Consider the following 22,138-nt stretch of genomic DNA (forward strand, 5'->3'; position numbering starts at 1 on the left):
ATTTTATTTGTCACTCTTTTTCATCCCACATACAGGCCTATCAAAAATGGAATACTATGAAGCAGAGCTTGCCAAGGCAGTGGAGGGACGGCAGGACCTGGCAAATGCTGAGAAGCTGTTGGACCTTCCCATCACTGTTTATCCAGAGATTATCAGCATCCAAAAAGAAATGAATGGTTACAGGTTGATTTATGACATCTATCAAGAGCAAAAGGTCAGGTTCAACAGATGTCTTTAAAAAAAATAAAATAAACATAACATAGAAAAATGTTGTTTCACAGGGTGCAAAGAACAAATGGTCTCAAACCTTATGGGCAGACTTAAATATCCTCTTGCTCCAGGAGGGTACCGAAGGTTTTATCAAAGATTTTAAAAGGTTACCAAAAGATGTGCGGACACTACCTGTGGCCTTCTTCCTAGAGGGCCGGATGAAGGAATTTAGAGATTCCCTTCCTCTTTTGTTGGACCTTAAAAACGAAGCTCTCAGAGAAAGGTCAGTGTGCAAATTGCAAATGTTTGCAAACTTTTGAAGAAGGTCAAAATGCTAGCTTTTACTTTCAGTGTTTTTATTTGTATTTATTATCAAGGTGAAATGTATCTTTCCTCTTATTTTGCCACAAACATGCCATAGCGAAGTGACATTGCACATTGCAAAAAGTGTATAAAGTAAGTCATTTAACTCACAGCCATTCTTTTCTCGTCCCTCCAGGATGCTGCTCCAGGTAGTAGAGAGCATGTAAGCTCCCTCATCCCTGTTGATGGTCCTTGGTCCTCGCTTTCGGATTTCAATGGCCTCCCTGATCCAGCGCTGATGTTTGTTGTCTTCGGTGCGGATGACTCTGGCCTTCTCCCAGTCCATGATGTGGTTCTCTCTTTTGCAGTGGTCCGTGATGGCTGATTTATGGTGCTCCTGTTGTGCTTGTTCTTTTATTGCTCTTGTTTGGATTGTTGCCGTCTCCTTCTCGCACTCGTTCTTGTGCTCTTTCTTTCTTGTATTGAAACTCCTTCCTGTCTCCCCGATGTATGATTTATTGCATGACTTGCATGGGATTTCATATATTGAGTTACATTTGTTTTCCGGGAGTATTTTGTCCTTTGGGTGTACCAAGATTTGACGGAGAGTTGTGTGTGGTTTGACCGGTGTGTTTATGTTGTGTTTTTTATGTTGTGTTAACAAATTTAAAAATCCATCTGAAGTTGAAGCACTGCTACTTCAAAACTGTGGCTGATGCGCTTGATGAAAATGAAAAGAACCCCACAGGGTGATTCAGGAAATGCTGAAAGGCTTTGCTTGGATGTATCCAAGGACCACTACAAGACATTCCAGGAAAAGCTCCGTTGGTGTGCTGCCACGGCGACCATACAGATAAAGATATAAGAACATAAATAACATACATAATAACATAATAACAACATAATAACAATAACATAAAACACAACATAAACACACCGGTCAAACCACACACAACTCTCCGTCAAATCTTGGTACACCCAAAGGACAAAATACTCCCGGAAAACAAATGTAACTCAATATATGAAACTATAAAATATAAACTATTTTCTTTCTATATATATATCTATCTATATATAAATATAAACAGCAATATAAACTATAAAATATATGAAATATATGTAACTCAATATATGAAATCCCATGCAAGTCATGCAATAAATCATACATCGGGGAGACAGGAAGGAGTTTCAATACAAGAAAGAAAGAGCACAAGAACGAGTGCGAGAAGGAGACGGCAACAATCCAAACAAGAGCAATAAAAGAACAAGCACAACAGGAGCACCATAAATCAGCCATCACGGACCACTGCAAAAGAGAGAACCACATCATGGACTGGGAGAAGGCCAGAGTCATCCGCACCGAAGACAACAAACATCAGCGCTGGATCAGGGAGGCCATTGAAATCCGAAAGCGAGGACCAAGGACCATCAACAGGGATGAGGGAGCTTACATGCTCTCTACTACCTGGAGCAGCATCCTGGAGGGACGAGCGGACAGCGGGGGGCGTGGCTTGCCTGTCAGTTCTGACAGGTAGGTCACGCCCTCATAGCAACACCAGCTGAAAATGGCGCGTCACAGCAACATCCGTGACACTCTGACGAAGGCGGAAGTAGTCGCCGAAACATGTCAGGTATTTGAACACCGACAATACACTGTCTGTAAGTAAGGAATCTGCTTAACATTACACAGCCATTCTTTTTTTCATCACTTATTCTTATATCTTTATCTGTATGGTCGCCGTGGCAGCACACCAACGGAGCTTTTCCTGGAATGTCTTGTAGTGGTCCTTGGATACATCCAAGCAAAGCCTTTCAGCATTTCCTGAATCACCCTGTGGGGTTCTTTTCATTTTCATCAAGCGCATCAGCCACAGTTTTGAAGTAGCAGTGCTTCAACTTCAGATGGATTTTTAAATTTGTTAAGCCTCTGAAAGTTATGGCCAGCCACCATGAAAGGACATTTACTTCAGCTTTCATTCCCGCTTCAGTAATTCCCAAATGCCCTTTCCCAATAGTGGAGTGTCATTGATAAATGGATTGATCATGGGAGCCATTAATATTCTAATTTCCCTGAGGGGATTTTGGCATTCTTCACTGGTTCCTGCATAGGCTAATAACATTTGTGTGGTATTTTAGAATATCTCAGTGTTTGTTCCACTGCTAAATCAGAATTACAACAACATACAATTTGAGGTTTACCAGGATGTACTTGTCCGCATCCAAGACAATTTTCCTCATACCTCAAAGTCGTCCCCTTTTCACCAGGGGTTTCAAAGTCATTTTTTGCCGCGGGCCACATTGTAGTTATGGTTTCCTCTCAAGGGCCGTTATGAATTTGGGGAAGCCATTAGAATGTTTAATCCTCTCCACTTATTACATATAGAGCGCACAACAAATGAATGAATAACTAGTTTTCAAATGTGAAGTCAAGAATAATGACTGATATTGTGGTTTACATCCAAAAATGTGACATTTTGGTTCGGATTTTAGCAAGCATCATGGAATTTTGCAAATTTGATTTCGTTTCGCGGGCTGAAAAAAATTATGTGGCGGGCCGGATTTGGCCCCTGGGCCTTGACTTTGACTCATGTGCTTTATCACAAAAGGCCTTTTTCACCTATGAATCGGATATTTAAGGTCTTCTTTCACTAAATAGACCAACGATTATCCTTAGATTTAAACATGGTTGTCACACTGGAAACAGTATTTCTGAGCTTTGCGGGCCAATTGACAGAAAATAGAACAAAACTCAAATTGAAAAGGACACATGAAATGAAATGCACGCAATGAGAGGGAATTAAAAACACACACCAATTCAAATATTTCTTCCAATAGACACTGGAAAGAATTGATGGATCGAACTGGTACAAGCTTTGAGATGAACCCGACCACCTTCACGCTCGAGAACATGTTTGCAATGGAGCTTCATAAATATGCTGATGTCATAGGGGACATTGTTACTTCAGCTTCAAAAGAGCTTGGTATTGAAAAGGTAAGCCTTTTTATTGCGAGACAATTGAAATTGTCAAAAGAATAAGACAGTAGATTGTCTCTAATTAATATTGGTGTTTGTGTTGCAGGGTGTAAAAGAGGTGGTAGAAACTTGGGGGACAATGGAATTCATTATACAACCGTACAGTAAGGGTGCCCATCAAGAGTGTGCCGTTTTAGGTGCAGTGGATGAGATCCTTTTGATTGTGGACAATGATGCCATGAATTTGCAAAGCATGGCGGGGAGCCGTTTTGTTGGACCTTTCTTGGGCACCATACAACAATGGGAGAAAGACCTGTCTCTTATTAGTGAGACCATAGAGGTCAGACAGTTTGGTTCAAACCCCCCCCCCCCCCCCACCCAACCTCCCACCACCCCCGTGACTTCTTCAGCTGAATTTTAAAAGTGAATCCTTAACATTTCACACAGGTTTGGTTGCTGGTACAACGGAAATGGATGTACTTGGAGAGCATATTCATTGGGGGTGATATTTCCTCACAATTACCAGAGGAGGCCAAAAAATTTGATATAATTGACAAAAAGTTTAAAGAGGTGAGTGTTGGTCAGATATTAATAGCGTTATTGATGAAACTGTCAATAATATACAATCGTGTGTGTGTGTGTGTGTGTGTGTGTGTGTGTGTGTGTGTGTGTGTGTGTGTGTGTGTGTGTGTGTGTGTGTGTGTGTGTGTGTGTGTGTGTGTGCGTGCATAGATAATGATAGATGCACAAGGCAACCCAAATATTAAGCGCTGTTGCGTTTTTCCCAACCGGCTAATGGACCTGCAAACCCTCAGTGAGAACCTAGAGAGATGTCAGAAAAGTCTCAACGACTACCTAGATTCAAAGCGGGATGCATTCCCGCGCTTCTTCTTCATCTCTGATGATGAACTGCTCAGCATTTTGGGGAGTAGTCATCATGACTGTGTGCAGGAACACATGATAAAGGTAATGATAAAAGTGTGAAAAGGCATTGTCCTTCACATTTTTTTTCCTGATCTTGTGCTGTTGTTGCCGATATTGTTTGTTGAATGTGTGAAATCGGATCCAGAAAGTGAACTGGTCCACCCTTTTTCTACCTTTTTCTGCAAGATGTATGATAACATCGCATCTCTCCGGTTTGACTTGGAAAGCAGTGGGGAAACCTCAGCAGGAGCTATGGTGTCTGCTGAGGGTGAAGTGATGGAGTTTCAAAAGCCCGTCCCGATCAAAGGAAGGGTGGAGGAATGGATGACGGGAGTCTTACATGAGATGAGGAGAACTAATCGACTCATCACCAAGGAGGCGATCTTTCGCTACTGTGAAGACAGAGGCAGGTGTGTGTGTGGATTGTAAAGCATGTTTAGCACTCTTTGTGAATAAAACATTTCCTACCATGAATCTTCTTGCCACTCAGGGTGGACTGGATGTTGCTGTTCCAAGGCATGGTGGTACTGGCTACAAATCAAGTGTGGTGGACATGGGAGGTGGAGGATGTTTTTAGTAACTTGAAAAAAGGAGAAAAATATGCTCTCAAGAACTATGCAACGAAAATGCACCAGCAGATTGATGAATTGGTCACACGTTCAACGCAGCCTATGAAGAAAAATGACAGACGGAAGATCAACACTGTTCTGATTATAGATGTCCATGCAAGAGACATTGTGGACAACTTTGTCTTGAACAGGTACAGCTTATTTCGGGCTGTGCTTCTATCAACGATTGGAACCCTTTTCACTTGCATGTTGAGGCGAATTGGTCTCATCATCCTCTCTGCAGTATTACAGATGCAAAGGAGTTTGAGTGGGAAAGTCAATTAAGATTCTATTGGGTCCAAGACGAAGACAATCTTGTCGTACGTCAGTGCAGTGCAACTTTTAGCTACGGCTACGAATACATGGGGTTGAATGGTCGCTTGGTTATAACTCCTCTAACAGACAGAATCTACCTCACAATCACACAGGTTTGTGAATATGTAAAACCCTTAAAACAAGTACACAGTTGTTGATGTGGCTTTGCCTTTGTGGTCAAGGCTCTCTCCATGTTCCTTGGTGGAGCTCCTGCTGGGCCAGCTGGTACTGGAAAGACAGAGTCAACGAAAGATCTGGCCAAAGCTCTGGGACTGCTCTGTGTGGTTACCAACTGTGGTGAAGGCATGGACTACATGGTAGTTAATCTGACAAATAAAAGTGACAATTGTCTTGTCTTCATAAACCCAATTGTACAAACTGAGACCTTTTTTGTGTTTTCCTGAATCATTATCTTCCCTGTCGTGTAGGCTGTGGGCAAGATCCTCTCTGGCTTGGCCCAATGTGGAGCTTGGGGTTGCTTTGATGAATTCAACCGCATTGATGCCTCAGTGCTTTCCGTTATCTCTTCCCAAATCCAAACCATCCGCAATGCTCTCATTCTGTATCTTAAAATATTTAACGTAAGTCTTTGAAGGGTGGTATTATCATATAAAGTTCTTTTATGGTCACTAATGTTGGCTATTTGATGAAGTCAATCTAACGATCATCAAATCATTTTGAAAAACAGTTTGAAGGCCATGAGATTACCCTGGATAGCCGAATTGGGATTTTCATCACCATGAACCCTGGCTACGCAGGGCGCACAGAGCTTCCTGAATCAGTCAAAGCTCTCTTCAGGCCTGTGGTGGTGATTGTGCCTGACTTGCAACAAATTTGTGAGATCATGCTCTTTTCTGAGGGATTCCTGATGGCCAAGGTGAGAAATTTACTCACATTTTTGTCCCACTGCTGACATTTGTATCCCGGCAACAACACTCTCCAACATTGACTTATACATTGACTTCTTTCATGAGCGCAATGCATCCGTCTGCCTTTTCAGGTTCTTGCTAAGAAAATGACTGTGCTCTATAAATTGGCTCGAGAGCAGCTGTCTAAGCAGTCTCATTATGACTTTGGGCTGCGAGCTTTGAAATCTGTCCTTGTGATGGCAGGAGAACTGAAGAGGGGCTCACCAGACATCACTGAGGTATAATCATCATGTATCATTGATTTGTCACATAAAAAAATATGCAACAACTTTTTAAGAGATTTCTTGGTTGTTGTTTTTAGGATGTGGTATTGATGCGAGCCTTGAGGGATATGAATCTCCCCAAGTTTATATTTGAGGACGTGCCTCTGTTCCTTGGGCTGATATCAGACCTTTTTCCGGGGCTGGAATGCCCCCGTGTTCGTTATCCCAACTTTAATGATGCTGTAGAAGAAAACCTGCAAGACAACAAATATATCTTACTACCTATCCAGGTTGCTGTTATTCATTGTGTCTCATTATTAAGTCTTCCCGGCCTTCCACTCCCTGCAGCTGGAAGGCAATAAATAATGGATTTTCATTTGAGTCTTCTGAAACCCCATCCATATTTAATGGTTTCAGGTGGATAAAGTGGTGCAAATGTATGAAACAATGATGACACGGCACACAACGATGATAGTGGGCCCAACAGGTGGTGGGAAATCTGTTGTGATCAGCACTTTATGTCAAGCTCAAACCAAGTCAGTATTTCAGACACTCAAAACTTTTGTCAGGTTCCTGTCGTGCATGTGTTTTCCAGTTATCAATATCTCACCAACAGATTGGGATTTCACACCAAGTTATATCCCCTCAACCCTAAAGCTGTGAGTGTCATTGAGCTGTATGGTATTCTGGATCCTGATACTCGAGACTGGACCGATGGGGTTTTATCCAACATATTCCGTGACATCAACAAGCCAACTGACAAACAAGAGAGGAGGTAGGACCAAAATATTTGCTCGACATTAAGTCATACGGTACATCTCATGACAGTGTGGATATAAATTCTGATCATGATAATATGAACTCACAGATATATCCTTTTTGATGGGGATGTGGATGCTCTCTGGGTTGAGAACATGAATTCGGTAATGGACGACAACAAGCTCCTTACTCTGGCTAATGGAGAACGAATTCGTTTACAAGGTCACTGTGCCCTGCTGTTTGAGGTCTGTATGTATTTATACATGTCAGAGAGCTCTTTTTTTATACCATGTAATGTTTTATTTGTTTTTCTTATGAATCGAGGTTGGAGATCTGCAGTATGCTTCCCCTGCTACTGTCTCACGCTGTGGAATGGTTTTTGTGGATCCCAAAAACCTGCGTTACACCCCATACTGGCAGAAGTGGTTGAAAAACAGACCTGTCAAAGTAAAGCATCCTCAGTGAATCGGATATGGAGTCTTCACACGTATTGTTGTATTTTGTAATGTGATCTTTTTTTAAGGAACAAGAAGAACTTGATAAACTTTTTGAAAAGTACGTGCACACCTTGATTGACATGATTGTGGAAGGTATTGTTGATGGAAAACAAGGACAGAAACTGAAGACTGTTGTCCCGCAGACTGATCTAAATATGGTAGGATATGTGAGGTGTTTTCCTAAATCATTTGTTGCTTAATTTATGCAAGAAAGTTGAGATCATCTGTCCAGGCAACTGATGGCAATTCAAATTGTGTTGATGGTATTTTCAGGTGTCCCAGCTCTGCATGGCCCTTGATGCCCTCCTTGAAAATGAGACCCAAAGTGCAGATGTGTTGGAGTGTTACTTCCTGGAAGCGCTGTACTGCTCTCTTGGGGCAACACTGGTGGATGATGGAAGAGAAAAATTTGATGATTTAACCAAAAGCATTTCTTGCTTCACCAGTGTGTGCGATGAAAAAAAAATGGCTGGACCCGGAGAGCTCCCAGGTAAGATACCAATTTTGACTAGATTATTCGGCCTTCATATTTGTTATACATTTTCACAATGAACTAAGTATCACACTTTCAGCAAATAGGGCTGTCCATTTGTTATTAAAAAATGGAAACATAATTGGGCTACCAAACGTTTTAAATTTTTGTATTTCATCGAGTTGTTACTTGTGCATTTGAAATATACCAGTATATTATTCATACAGGATATCAGCCAACTCTATATGATTTCCATTTTGATGACACAAAGCAGAAATGGGTTCCCTGGACTTCCCTGGTTACCAAATACATCCACAATCCTGAAATGAAGTTTGTGGATATTCTTGGTAAGGTTTGACTTTGAGCTAATTGTTGAGAACAACCAATTACGTATAGTTACAGACATATACTCTGGAGACTTTTACTCATATTTCCACCAAATATTACAAGACCACCAACGTTCAGTGATTTGTTCGCTATGCTCTCCTTTTGTATTAGTTTTTGTAATAATTCTCTGCCAATCAATCCACTGCAGTTTTTTTCCCATTGAGACAAAGACAAGGGCCCGAAAAATGTGATTTGATAGGTCAGATATTCTAGAAACGTTCACATCAGAAACATAAACAACATTTTTTTATTGGGCTTGAGGGCGAGGTTTGTTTCTGTTTGACTCTTTGACTCTCTAATATTCCACCTTTGTCTCAGTCCCAACTGTGGACACCACGAGAACCAGCTGGATATTGGAACAGATGGTGAAGATCAAGAGGTCTGTTCTTTTGGTTGGAGACTCTGGAACGTCCAAAACCGCGACCATTAGTAACTTTCTGAAACACATAAGTGGAGATTCAAGCGTAAGTCACATATTCTGACACGTTTCAGCATTCACTGCTCTTAACTGTTATTGATGTGTACGTTTGCCGCCAGATTACTTTGACCATCAACCTTTCATCCAGGACAACATCAATGGACCTCCAGAGGAACCTGGAAGCCAATGTAGAGAAAAGGACCAAAGAAATATATGGTCCTCCAATGGGAAAGAGACTGTTGGTCTATATAGATGACATGAATATGCCAAAGGTCTACAATCTACTTTAACCACAGAGCTTCAAGTGAATGTCTCTTACTCAACCATTTTCTTTCTTACTGTACAGGTGGATAGCTATGGCACACAGCAACCAATTGCACTGCTGAAGCTCTTATTGGACAGAGGAGGCATCTATGACCGAGGAAAGGAGCTCACCTACAAAACTCTCAAAGACCTTGGCTTCATTGCTGCCATGGGGATAGCAGGAGGCGGGAGGAATGAGGTGGATACCCGTTTTGTTTCACTTTTCAGTGTCTTCAGTATCCCTTTCCCCGCAATGGAGTCTCTCCATTTGATCTATTCCTCCATTATCAAAGGTCACACCAAAGTGAGTAGCATTTTCTCATGAAAACCATTGTTAATTTCAATACACCTAATGCCATGTGTAATTCATTTGATTGATTGTTTTAGCTCTTTGAAGATGTGGTACAGAAGGTTTGTGATAAAGTTACCATCTGCACACTGGAACTCTACAATAGCCTTGTCAAAGACCTGCCGCCTACTCCAGCAAAGTTTCACTACATCTTTAATCTGCGAGACCTATCAAGGGTATATAATGGACTAACACTCACTGAACCTGAAAGGTCTGTTAAGCCAATGAATTCTCTCCATAGGTCTTGCGTTGCGCATTGTTGTGTCGTTATGTGCGGTGCATACTTGTTGGCTTCACTTTTTTTTGTCATTATAACAGATTTTCAACCGTCAATATATTTGTACGGGTTTGGCGAAATGAGTGTCTGAGGATTTTTCACGATAGACTCATTGATGAAAAGGACAAAAACCTGGTAAATTCAAGAATTCAAGAATTCATCAGAATAATGTAAATTTTATCTTCTTGAAAAAGTAACATCTATGCTCTTATCTTTACTACTTTTCCCGACAGGTTCAGGGCCTAATAAAGGCTTTAGTTGAAGAGCATTTTAAGGCAAGTATAGACGATGTTATGAGAGACCCAGTTCTTTTCGGAGACTACAGGACAGCCTTGAGTGAGACAGAACCAAGAGTCTACGAGGACTTAAATGACTTTGAAGCTTCAAAAGCTTTGTTTCAGGTATGATAGTGGCATCACTTCAACTTTGCAAAGTTGAAAAGACTTGGAAAGACCATTTTTGTATCCCACAGGAGATTCTAGAGGAATACAATGACCGAATGTCGAGGATGAATCTGGTACTGTTTGATGATGCCCTGGAACATCTGACACGCGTGCACCGCATCATCCGCATTGATCGAGGTCATGCTCTGCTTGTGGGTGTAGGTGGCTCAGGCAAGCAGTCCATCACCAAGCTTGCCGCATTCACTGCGGACTGTGAGGTTGTAAAACTATTTTCTTTTAAATACAAATATTGTGATCTCTTTCTTTTTGAATGGTTGTCGGAGTAAACAATAATGGTTACAATGTGGTACGGGGATAAGGGGGTTGGGAGATCCGGGTCATGGCCAAAAGGCTTTGACACTGGCTCTTTTAGTCTGGTTGAAGAAGTGAGACCATTGGATGTAAAATATCACCTTTCTGTCAGGAAAGCAGCCTCAGCCAGTGTACACAGTCAAGAGGCTCTGACAAGATGATATTGGCTCGTAGACTATGCTGCACCATAAATGACCCTGGAGCACTTAAAAACATTTTTTTTTACCACACCCAGAAAAATCCATTGCCCTACTACCATAAATCCTATGCTCATATCTGTATTGGTAGTCTTTGTATTTCATTCAGAAACATAATCATAAAGCATTGAACCCTCTGAGTCACTCAGCATATTGTTATAATATTTATTATGTAGTAGATGGGGCCGCGCATGTAGTGTCCACTTAACAGCTGTGTTCTGCGATTGTCCTGGCCATTTCCTACTGTATTGTGCACAATTCCATTTTCTGCATGGACTCTAGCGTGTCTCTTTTTGCTTGTACAAAACTGTGCATGCCTCTGCTGCACTGAATTGAAAGGGAATTAGTGAAGCTACCCACCCATATGGGCCGAGAAGTAACTCAGCTTTGTTCACGCCCACAACAGCGCAAACACCCCTCTATATCCGTCTACGAAAATACAAAAACCTAGGAAACTCAACCCATGTGCACAGTGATTTTGCACGAGAGCTAGACTAGGTCCTAAAATAGGGGCATCTGCCCTCGGTGTGGAAATTAGGTGGTCATCGGTGCAGTGGCATTTATCTCTAATCACCAAAGTGGAAGCATGGATAGGCCTTTCAAGATCTAACATCCGGCTTTTTCCCTGATTTTCTCAGGTTTTTGAGATAACACTCAGTAGGGGATATTGCGAATCAACCTTCCGTGACGATTTGAAAACCTTGTATTTGAAACTTGGCATTGAAAATAAGAAGACCGTGTTTCTCTTCACTGATGCTCATGTTGCTGAGGAAGGTTTTTTGGAACTCATCAACAATATGCTTACGTCAGGTTGGATAAACTCGTCACTTCTTTGTTCATACTTCATTTCATTCTTTCATGAAAAAAGTAAGGTTTCATACTGCAATCATGAGGTCTGTCCTCCCGATAGGTATTGTTCCTGCACTCTTTCCCGATGATGAGAAAGAAGCGGTCCTTAACCAGCTTCGTGAAGAGGCCCTCAAAATGGGATCAGGTCCTACTAAAGACAGTGTGTGGCAGTATTTTGTCAACAAAAGTGCTAGCAACCTCCACATAGTTTTAGGCATGTCTCCTGTAGGAGATACCCTGAGAACACGCTGCAGAAACTTTCCAGGTCAAATGGATTGGAAATTGAAAGATTTTTTTTTATATGCCGTGAGATTGTTTATGATAAATTTTCCCCTGTTCTGATTCTTTTACAGGACTGATGAACAACACTGTAATAGATTGGTTCTTGCCATGGCCTCCGCAGGCACTACTTGCTGTCGCCGAGTCTTTTCTCGGTTAGAATTGCACACATTTTTACCCGTCATTGCTTTCTTTACAATTGTCAAATCTTCATCTTTATGGGTTCAACATTTTATTTTAGTTTGCATTTTTTTCCTGTATACATAGTGGCACGCTTTTTGATTTTCGACACCAAATCAATCACATCAGTTACCACTCCAAAAAAACTTATGCAGTGTTCAAAGTAAATGAGAACACAACAGACTTTTTGAAACCAAGATTTCAGATTCAATATTTGTATGATATTCTATATGATAAAAGAAGCATTCATTCATCCATTTACGGTTGCAACATCAGAAATGGAACATGGGTTTTTCGAACAAAAATTAATGTTTGCCTCTGTTGTCAATATATTTGTGTGAAAAGGCAACTATTAGAGTCCATACCGGTCGATTTGGTATTGTGGTCGATTGACTTCTTGCACCAAAGCTTGTTTTGTTATTGGTTCAACATGATCTTGGTGTTGATGTACTGATGTCAATTGCACAGGCGAAAGTGAAATGATTCCCAGGGAACATGCTCCAGCTGTCATCGAGCATGTCTGCATGGTCCATAAATCTGTTGGAGAATACAGCATTCTTTTCCTACAAAAACTTCGGCGTTCTAACTTTGTCACCCCAAAGAATTACTTGGACTTCATCAGCACATATTCTAGTCTTCTAAAGGAAAAAGACCAGTATATTCTGGGTAAGCGTGTGGAAAATAATGAAATTGAAGTTTGCATTGTGGAAATGACAATAAATTATGTGTTCCAGCGCAGTGTAAACATCTTGAAGGGGGGTTGGATAAGCTGAAGGAAGCCAGTGTTCAACTGGATGAGCTGAACATTAAACTGGCTGAGCAGAAAGTGGTTCTCGCTGAGAAGTCTGCAGCCTGTGAGACAATGCTGGTTGAAATTGCCTCAAACACCACAGTGGGTCAGTGAAAACTTGTCAAACTTTTATTGTTACGGCTGAAAAACAAAACTTCAACTCGGGTGGTGAATCTTTTTCCTATAGCCGAGGAGAAAAAGACACTAGCTGAAGACAAAGCTAAAGAAATTGAAGAGCAAAATAAAGTGATTGCTGTTGAAAAGTTAGAAGCTGAAACATCCCTGGCTGAAGCTCTGCCTGCATTAGAAGCAGCTCGCATTGCCTTACAAGACCTTGATAAATCTGATGTCACTGAGATCCGGTAAACCCTTTCTTGTTGACTACAAATAAACCGGCCGAGATTCATTGTAAAGCTTTCCATCGCGCCTTCTTTCCTGTTGCTGCTTCATTTAGATCCTTTGCAAAGCCACCCAAGCAGGTGCAGGTGGTGTGTGAATGTATCCTGGTGCTGTGTAAAAAAAAGGAAATTAGCTGGCAAGCTGCAAAGGCGATGATGTCAGATCCTGGCTTTCTGCGTTCACTGATGGAAATGGACTGTGATGCCATTGGTCCCAACCAAGTCAAGACTGTCAAGGGTAGGTCAACTACCTGATCAGGAAGAGTGCAGTCATAAATAAAAACACTCCTGCCTGTGTTGGTAAAATTTGCATTTCTAAGTATGTTGTCTGATGCAATGATTTTCTTTGAGCATTCTACTTCCTAGGTTTCCTGAAGAACCTTGGGACCAGCCTTGAGGAAATGCAAGCCATCAGTAAAGCAGGTTCAGGAATGTTCAAATTTGTGGAGGCTGTTGTTGGTTACTGTGAAGTTGCCAGGGAGATAAAGCCCAAAAGGGACAAAGTAATGTCAAAGTCATGAAGGTAATTTGGTTTACAGAATAAACAGTAAGTAATGTGACTCGTATTTTGCAGGTGGCACGTCTCGAAAGAAATTTCTTTCAGAGCAAGAAGGAGCTAGAGTTCATTCAAAGTGAGCTCAGTAATATCCAGAGAGAGCTGAAGGCTCTTGGTGATAAATATCAAACCGCTATTGCGGAGAAACAGAAACTACAAGAGGAGGCAGAGCTGATGGAGAGAAGACTCATAGCTGCTGACAAACTTATCTCTGGCTTAAGCTCTGAGAATGTGAGGTGAGATGACAATTGGGACACTTAAACAGTACTTCGGGAGCGATTCATGCTTGCTTTTTGTATCTTTGATGTGATTTCTGTTTTCAGGTGGACACACGATTTAGAAGAGTTGAAACAACGGCGTGTGCGTCTCCTCGGAGACTGTCTACTCTCTGCTGCCTTCTTGAGCTACGAGGGAGCCTTCAGCTGGGACTTCAGGGATGAGATGGTGTACCAAACCTGGGTCGACGACGTAAAGGAGAGATGTATTCCTTTAAGCCAGCCTTTTAAAGTGGACAACTTACTGACAGATGAGGTGGAAATCAGCAGGTGAGAAGGCACCAACAGCCTGTTGTTGTCTTCATGTTCGCTGGCCATCAAACTGATCGCATGGGAATTTACAGGTGGGGGTCAGAGGGTTTGCCTCCAGATGAGTTGTCAGTACAGAATGGAATCCTTACAACAAGAGGCAGCCGTTTCCCCATGTGTATCGACCCTCAACAGCAAGCCCTCAATTGGATTAAGAAGAAGGAGGCAAGCAATAACCTCAAGGTACAGAAAAGTCTGATACTGTGACATGCAGTGTTTTGTCCCTTTTCGAAATTTCCAAAAAAAGCCCCCAAATTGATGACAGTTCAACCTCCTTTTGTCCACAGATCTCCTCCTTCAACGATCCAGACTTCCTGAAACACCTGGAGATGGCCATTAAATACGGTTTCCCGTTCCTTTTCCAAGATGTCGATGAATACATTGACCCTGTGATTGACAATGTCTTGGAGAAGAATTTGAAAGGAGCAGAGGGCAGGCAAGTTGTCATGCTCGGTGACAAAGAGGTGGACTTTGATCCCAACTTCCGACTTTACCTCAACACCAAATTGGGCAACCCCAAATTTTCTCCTTCTGTGTTTGGAAAAGCCATGGTTATCAATTATACCGGTAAGACCGTTTGCTTTGGCAACTGGCGTTTTTCTCTGTGTTCTGTCCATGACTAAAACTTGTCTCACCCATCACATTACTTGTAGTGACACTGAAAGGTTTGGAGGACCAATTGCTCAGTGTTATCATGGGCTTTGAAAAGAAGGAGCTGGAAGAGCAGCGTGAGTTTTTAATCCAGGAGACGAGCGACAATAAGAAGCTGCTGAAGAACCTCGGTGACACCCTGTTAAGGGAGCTGGCTACATCCACGGGCAACATGTTGGATAACACAGAGCTGGTCTACACTTTGGAAGAAACAAAGTCAAAGTCCAGTGAGGTCAGTTTGCCAAACACCAAGTGTAGTTGGAGAATGTCACATTTCAAGTGGCTGACCACATTTTACTTTCTACTTATGTGATTGTCAGGTGTTTGAGAAACTTAAGTTGGCTGTGACGACATCCGTGGACATTGACGTACTCCGAAATGGGTACCGGCCAGCTGCCAAGCGCGGTGCTATTCTATTCTTTGCATTGACAGAAATGGCTCTGGTAAACAGCATGTACCAGTATTCTCTCGCCTCTTATCTGGAAGTTTTTGACTTTTCCCTGCGTAAGTCTCCACCAAATGCAGCTCTACCAAAAAGACTAAAAAACATCAGGAACAGTCTGACATACAATGTGTATAATTACGGTTGCACAGGTAAGGAACATCTGTAGAACATGAACTTATTCTTTAAATTCCACATCTTAACCAGGGATGATTCTGTTCCTCTCAGGTTTGTTTGAAAAACACAAGCTTCTCTTCTCATTCAACATGACCATTAAAATTGAACAGGCAGAAGATCGAGTACCCCAGGAGGAACTGGAGTTTTTTATCAAAGGTCATAAGGTCAAATCGATAATTACACCCTCTCCCGGGGTCTCTCCACTACACAGTAAGCATCAGCATTCACAGCACATTGTCTTTCATTCTGCTAGGTAACCTGTCCCTGGAAAAGAGCTCACGCAAAAAGACTTGTAACTGGCTTCCTGATTCTGCCTGGGAAGATCTCGTAAAACTATCTGAACTTTTTCCTGAGAAGTTTGAATCTTTGCCTGATGAAGTTTGCAGAAATTCATTAGAGTGGCAATCAGTAAGTTGTGGCTCCTGATTGTTGACATAAATCACAGGCTGTCATTCACCGACTCAATTGTCTGACTGTCTTTGTGTTTCTTCACAGTGGTATGACCTTGATGCACCAGAACAGGCTTCGCTGCCTATGAAATATGATGACAAGCTTACAGACTTTCAGAAGTTGCTCCTGCTCCGCTGTTTCCGTGTTGACAGAGTCTACAGAGCCATCACCGATTATGTCACCATCACCATGGGCGAGAGGTGTCTAATTTCCATCCATCCATTTTCCGTACCGCTTGGTACTCATTAGGATCGCAGGGGGTGCTGGAGCTTATCTCAGCTGTCTTCGGGCACGAGGCGGGGGACACCCTGAATTGGTTGCCAGCTAATCGCAGGGCACTCAAAGACGTACCGCATTCACTCTCACACTCGTACATAGGGACAATTTGGAGTGGTCAATCAGCCTGCCATGCATGTTTTTGGAGTGTGGGAGGAACGCAGAGGACGGAGAAAACCCACGCGAGTCCGGGGAGAACATGCAAACTCCACACAGGGAGGCCGGACCGGGACGCGAACCGGCGACCTCTTTTGTTTGTCCAATCAATTCGACATAGTTATTCCCGGTTGAGTGAACGCTGGCGCATGTGGCCGCTGCTGCTCACCCACAGAAAACTGATCCTGTGACTGGAAAGTGACCTTGAGAGTTTTGATAGGCGCTTATAAATAATGTATTATTCTTATTCTTATTAATAAGTGCATTTCATTGTCAAAAGAGGGGAACATGCTCTTTGATAACATTTTTCAATTCTTCACAGATATGTTCAACCTCCTGTGATCAGTTTTGATGTTATTTATGAGCAAAGCACCCAGTTCTCCCCCATTGTCTTTATCCTGAGCCCTGGTTCTGACCCTGGCGCTGACCTTATGAAACTCGCAGACAGGAATGGCTTTGGGAGCAAGTTCAAGTTCCTTGCAATGGGCCAAGGGCAGGAGAAGGTAACATGGATTTATTTTCTATTCTTTTGATCACTCAGAGAAGTCCTTACTGTTTATTAGATGAGTAAGGGGCCATCTCACAATCCCCTCTTAACACCCCCCCCCCCCCCCCCCCCCCCAAGGTTGCATTGCACCTTCTGGAGTTGGCAGCAGCTCGGGGTCAGTGGCTGATGCTACAGAACTGCCACCTGCTAGTGAAATGGCTGAAAGATTTGGAGAAGTGCATCGAGAGGGTCACCAAACCTCACCCCAATTTTCGCCTTTGGTTGACCACCAACCCGATCGATGACTTTCCCATTGGCATTCTTCAAAAATCTCTGAAGGTGGGATTCCCGCTCTCTTTACTTTTCGCAATGTCTGAAACAACGAACCCTCTTAAATGGTCCTTTCCGACTTTGTGTTTTGTTGCACTTCCATGATGCCTTTCTGTTGCCATGTACTTCAGGTTGTCACTGAGGCTCCAAATGGACTCAAGCTCAACATGAGAGCCACCTACTCGAAAATCTCCCACGAGACTATGACTGGATGCCCACACTCTGCCTTCCGCAGCCTGGTCTATGTGCTGTCTTTCTTCCATGCCGTGGTGCAAGAGAGGCGCAAGTATGGCAAAATCGGATGGAATGTCCCTTATGACTTTAGCGAATCCGACTTCTTGGTAAGTGGTATGAAGAAGTCTTTGGAGACATCTGGACTGGGCTGAATTACCTCTGTGTGGCAAATTCTGCTCAACAGGTGTGTTTGGAGATCTTAAATACCTACCTGACCAAAGCCCACGACCAGAAAGAGAGCAACATCCCCTGGGGGAGTATTAAGTACCTAGTAGGCGAGGTTAGGCAAAGCTGAAATACATCACACTGTATTCCGTTTTTATCTGATATGGATTGTGCTGTGAATTCACATAAACACATTCCACAGGTGATGTATGGGGGACGAGTCATCGATAGTTTTGACCGCCGGATCCTGAATGTCTACATGGATGAGTACTTTGGAGATTTCCTCTTTTATGACTTTTGCCACTTCCACTTCTTCAAAAACAATGATGTGGACTACAAGGTTCCAGCAAATGGACCCAAGACAGTATATATTGGTCAGTTGTTCTTTGTATATTTGCATAGTTGTTATTTGTTATCGATTACATTACATCTCATAGTTCAGCAGTCAACATTCACGACATGTGTGCCTGGCTTTTTTTCAGACGAGATTGAGTCTCTGCCATTGGCAAACACCCCCGAGGTGATGGGCCTTCATTCCAATGCTGAGATAGGATACTACACACAAGCTGCTAAAGACATGTGGTTGCATCTAATCGACCTCCAACCACAGACGGGTATGTTGTCGCGGTTGTCTTCTTCCCTTTTGTCATGATCTGGTTGGCGACCAACGGTTGGCGCTGTCGGCCCCGCCTGCACCTGCACAGGTGCTGGCCGTCCCGATCAGTGGCGGACTGCCACGTTCGGATTGGCGACCAACGGGTAGCGACGTCAGCCCTGTCTGCAGCCTCACAGGTGCTGGTCGTTTTAATCAGTGACACTTAAAAAGACTCACGGCACGACCATCCGGTGTCGCTTCATTGTTTGTTGCATGCTTTGTCTGCAATTGCATGCATTGTATGCCGTGCACGTGTTTGTTTAACCTTGGCGGACTTTTACACTTTGTTTTCTTTTGATACTTTTTTCTGTTCAGATCATTTTGATGTTTTACATTTTGTTCCTGCTGACCTTTATTTTAATACAATTTGTCAAACAACCTCCTGCTCCCTCCTGCCTGCTTTTTGGGATCACCACCTTGCAAAACGTGACACATTTGCCTCAGTTGTTTTCTGTGGTGCTTTGTTTCTTCACAACAACTATCTTCTGCTGAAGGTGACTCTGGTGGGGGCATCAGCAGAGATGACTACATCACTCAGGTGGCCCAGGACATTCAGAACAAGCTCCCTGAGTTATTTGACCTGGATGTCATCCGAAAACAATTTGGCACAGATATCTCCCCGACCTCAGTGGTGCTCCTTCAAGAACTGGAGCGCTTCAACAAGCTAGTAGTCCGCATGAAGCGATCTCTGGCTGAGCTGCAGAGGGTGAGAAAGAGGGACACATTGTTATTGTGTCTTTCACAGACCTACTTTTTTATTGTCCGGTGTGTGTGTAGGCCTTGGCCGGTGAGGTAGGCATGAGCAGTGAACTGGATGAAGTTGCCCGGGCACTTTTTAATGGTCAGATCCCTGCTATTTGGAAGAAGTTGGCACCTGACACCCTCAAGTCCCTGGGCAACTGGATGATACATTTCAAAAGACGATTTGAGCAGTATAAATCATGGGTGAGGAATGCTGTGCATGACCTCATGTACATCTGTGTTATACACTTGTGTTTTTACAATTTTGTTCATCAAAAGGTGGATTCAGCAGAGCCAAAGGTTATGTGGTTGTCAGGGCTCCACATCCCAGAATCCTATCTAACTGCTTTAGTTCAAGCTGCGTGCAGAAAAAATTGTTGGCCTCTGGATCTTTCCACACTTTACACTGAGGTGACCCGCTTCCGTGAAGAGGAGGAAGTCAGTGACAGACCTGCGCAAGGTTATGAACTGAAACAATTTCAAAACAGCAGTATGCAAACTCTGGGCCCTTTTTGCACCCTGTCTATTTTGTAGCAGCCAAAGCCGTACAATATTAATAAAGACGTATTGTATTGTATTGTATTGTATTTTACTAAAATGAATATGCCGTACACCACAGGGTGACACATGACTGGATTTTCTTGTCCCATTCAAATCCCACAGAAAAAAAGGCCCCTCTGGTCCCAATCCGAGACCATACTGTCATAGAAAAAAAAGTCAGCTATCTATCATAAACAAGCATTTAACAGTACTGCTGTACTTAGATCAGTTGCGTCCACCTGACTTTTACTAATAATAAAATAGAATGTACATTATAAAAGGGGCTACATAATAAAGGTTTCATTGATAATTAACCGCATATCATGAGCTAAACTGGTAGAGTAGCTTTCGTTTGTTAAATAAATAAATGGTGAAGATCCTTTGAATCCTCTGTATTGGAAGAAAAGGTTTTGAGACTCTTGGTTCTTATGAGTCATTTCTTGCAGGCTGTTTTGTATCCGGTTTGTACTTGGAGGGAGCAGACTGGGACATGGAAGTTGGCTGCCTGGTGAAGAGTAAACCCAAAGTTCTGGAGGTTCAGTTGCCCATTATCAGAGTCATCCCTATTGAGACCCGCCGCCTCAGGTTACAGGTATGGACCACCATACATGTTGTGTGTATCAACTATTTTATGGTGAATCTCTAACCGTTTTTGACAACGGTTGTATTTGATGTGCTCATCCACAGAAAACATTGCGGACCCCGGTCTACACTACATCGTTACGGAGGAATGCAATGGGCGTAGGTTTGGTTTTTGAGGCTGATCTGTTCACCACCGAGCACCTCTCCCATTGGGTACTTCAAGGTGTCTGTTTATCCCTCAATACTGACTAAAGACAGTCTTCGATGGTGAGTGACACACAGCCAATGACAGAGGTCAATAGCTTTTATGAGCTTTTGAGTGAACTGCATGAAACCACGTTCAATTCACAAGTTGTTTCATTCTTTGCTCACTAGATGGCAGCTCCTCCCTCAGATGCAGAAACCAGGAGGGTCTGTTTCAGTGGATTACAGACTCCAATTACAACTGATCCTATTTTGGTGCATAGCCGTGATATCTGGTTTTCAGTATCACTTCAACTGTTGTTTTGGTTGATTTCAAATGTCGTTTTGAAGAATAATGATTGAATTAAATCCATTTGGAAAGCAGTGATAATTTGCCACACATATTTTATTTTCATCATCAGTAATCAGCTGTCATCAGTCGTAACAATACATACAACCAAACATAATTATGGGTAGTTTACTTCAGATTTTAAATGTACAAATATATTAAAATGTTCCTACGCTGACATTATACAGACACGAATCAAGAAACTATAAGGATTTGAACATTGTGTGTATTCCAACATCTCAATCTCTTCTTCTTTTCCTTTCGGCTTTTCCCTCCAAGGGGTCGCCACAGCAAATCAGTGTCCTCCATCTTTAGAGGTTTGATCCGCATGTTTGTTTTGGCCAAGCTTTTACGTCGGATGCCCTTCCTGACACAACCCTCTGTATTTATCCGGGCTTGGGACCGGCACAAGAAGCCTTATGTCCCTTTGTGGCTACAGAACAAGCAACTCGCTTGTAAAAGGCTCCCAAACACAAAATGGTCATCGGCACAGCAACGTTCAAAAAAGCAAAAACTATACTCACCATTTGATGACAGTGCTCTGAGGAAATTAATATTTTACATGCCAACTTCACAGTGTAGCGGTACTTCTGAGCTTCAATTCCAGCTCCTGTGTGGAGTTTGCATGTTCTCTCTGCACCCTCCGATTTTCTCCCGCATTCCAAAACCATGCATGTGCAGGCTGATTGAACACTCAAATTTGTTTTTAGGTGACAGCGTGAGCATGAATGGTTGTTTGTTACTGTGTGCCCTGCAATTGTTTGGCAATCAGTTCAGGGTGCCCAAAGACAACTGTGCTAGGCCACCCCCGCGACCCGAGTGAAGATGGAAAATGAACGAAAAGAATGAAGATTTTACATCACGTCAATTCCTTCATCCGTACACAACTATACTGTACAGCCAATAGATAATGTGTTTACACATTAGGGGATTAGGAAAGCAGGAGAGCAACTACTCAAGACAGACATGGGGAAAAAAGCCTCTCCATCTCCACAGAGGCACAAATTCGTTTCAGCTGCTTGTGAGTGGAGGGATTTCCATTAACTCTAAACTGTTCCATTTACTGCTTTGTGCCACTGCTTGCACAGACTGACCACAATAAAATGCCAAAGTTGCTATGAAATGTAAAATATTTTTGCAAGATTAAAATCCATCAGCCTAACCAACTTCCTTTTTATTATGTGAGAGCAGTTGTGTTCACTGA

The 22,138-nt window shown here is 42.6% G+C and overlaps 1 protein-coding gene across 1 annotated transcript in view; it reads left to right on the top strand.

Moving 5' to 3' along the window:
* The window catches only part of LOC148899282 (dynein axonemal heavy chain 10-like), a 34,686-nt gene extending 12,974 nt beyond the window's left edge, over positions 1–21,712 (top strand). The window contains 57 exon segments of the mRNA XM_088994395.1: positions 36–214; positions 282–493; positions 3,349–3,505; positions 3,594–3,827; positions 3,935–4,057; positions 4,220–4,453; positions 4,598–4,821; positions 4,902–5,171; positions 5,264–5,447; positions 5,517–5,651; positions 5,763–5,915; positions 6,023–6,211; positions 6,335–6,481; positions 6,565–6,756; positions 6,884–7,002; positions 7,083–7,241; positions 7,335–7,470; positions 7,550–7,672; positions 7,749–7,880; positions 7,996–8,212; positions 8,422–8,541; positions 8,900–9,045; positions 9,119–9,271; positions 9,346–9,606; positions 9,690–9,862; positions 9,970–10,063; positions 10,162–10,329; positions 10,401–10,589; positions 11,519–11,690; positions 11,791–11,994; positions 12,083–12,163; positions 12,657–12,854; positions 12,923–13,084; positions 13,166–13,340; positions 13,433–13,614; positions 13,743–13,879; positions 13,951–14,168; positions 14,256–14,477; positions 14,552–14,699; positions 14,804–15,083; positions 15,170–15,399; positions 15,488–15,761; positions 15,838–15,942; positions 16,040–16,194; positions 16,282–16,436; positions 16,991–17,171; positions 17,294–17,494; positions 17,617–17,826; positions 17,904–17,999; positions 18,087–18,258; positions 18,367–18,498; positions 19,034–19,245; positions 19,317–19,484; positions 19,560–19,740; positions 20,267–20,412; positions 20,508–20,669; positions 20,778–21,712. Of these exon segments, the coding sequence (XP_088850521.1) occupies positions 36–214; positions 282–493; positions 3,349–3,505; positions 3,594–3,827; positions 3,935–4,057; positions 4,220–4,453; positions 4,598–4,821; positions 4,902–5,171; positions 5,264–5,447; positions 5,517–5,651; positions 5,763–5,915; positions 6,023–6,211; positions 6,335–6,481; positions 6,565–6,756; positions 6,884–7,002; positions 7,083–7,241; positions 7,335–7,470; positions 7,550–7,672; positions 7,749–7,880; positions 7,996–8,212; positions 8,422–8,541; positions 8,900–9,045; positions 9,119–9,271; positions 9,346–9,606; positions 9,690–9,862; positions 9,970–10,063; positions 10,162–10,329; positions 10,401–10,589; positions 11,519–11,690; positions 11,791–11,994; positions 12,083–12,163; positions 12,657–12,854; positions 12,923–13,084; positions 13,166–13,340; positions 13,433–13,614; positions 13,743–13,879; positions 13,951–14,168; positions 14,256–14,477; positions 14,552–14,699; positions 14,804–15,083; positions 15,170–15,399; positions 15,488–15,761; positions 15,838–15,942; positions 16,040–16,194; positions 16,282–16,436; positions 16,991–17,171; positions 17,294–17,494; positions 17,617–17,826; positions 17,904–17,999; positions 18,087–18,258; positions 18,367–18,498; positions 19,034–19,245; positions 19,317–19,484; positions 19,560–19,740; positions 20,267–20,412; positions 20,508–20,654 (9,767 nt within the window). The 3' untranslated portion in view covers positions 20,655–20,669; positions 20,778–21,712.
* Positions 21,713–22,138: the final 426 nt, after the last annotated feature.

Source organism: Hippocampus bargibanti, linkage group LG04 (assembly GCF_051943395.1).
Source record: "Hippocampus bargibanti isolate YZ-2025 linkage group LG04, ASM5194339v1, whole genome shotgun sequence".
Classification (NCBI taxonomy): Eukaryota; Metazoa; Chordata; class Actinopteri; order Syngnathiformes; family Syngnathidae; genus Hippocampus; species Hippocampus bargibanti.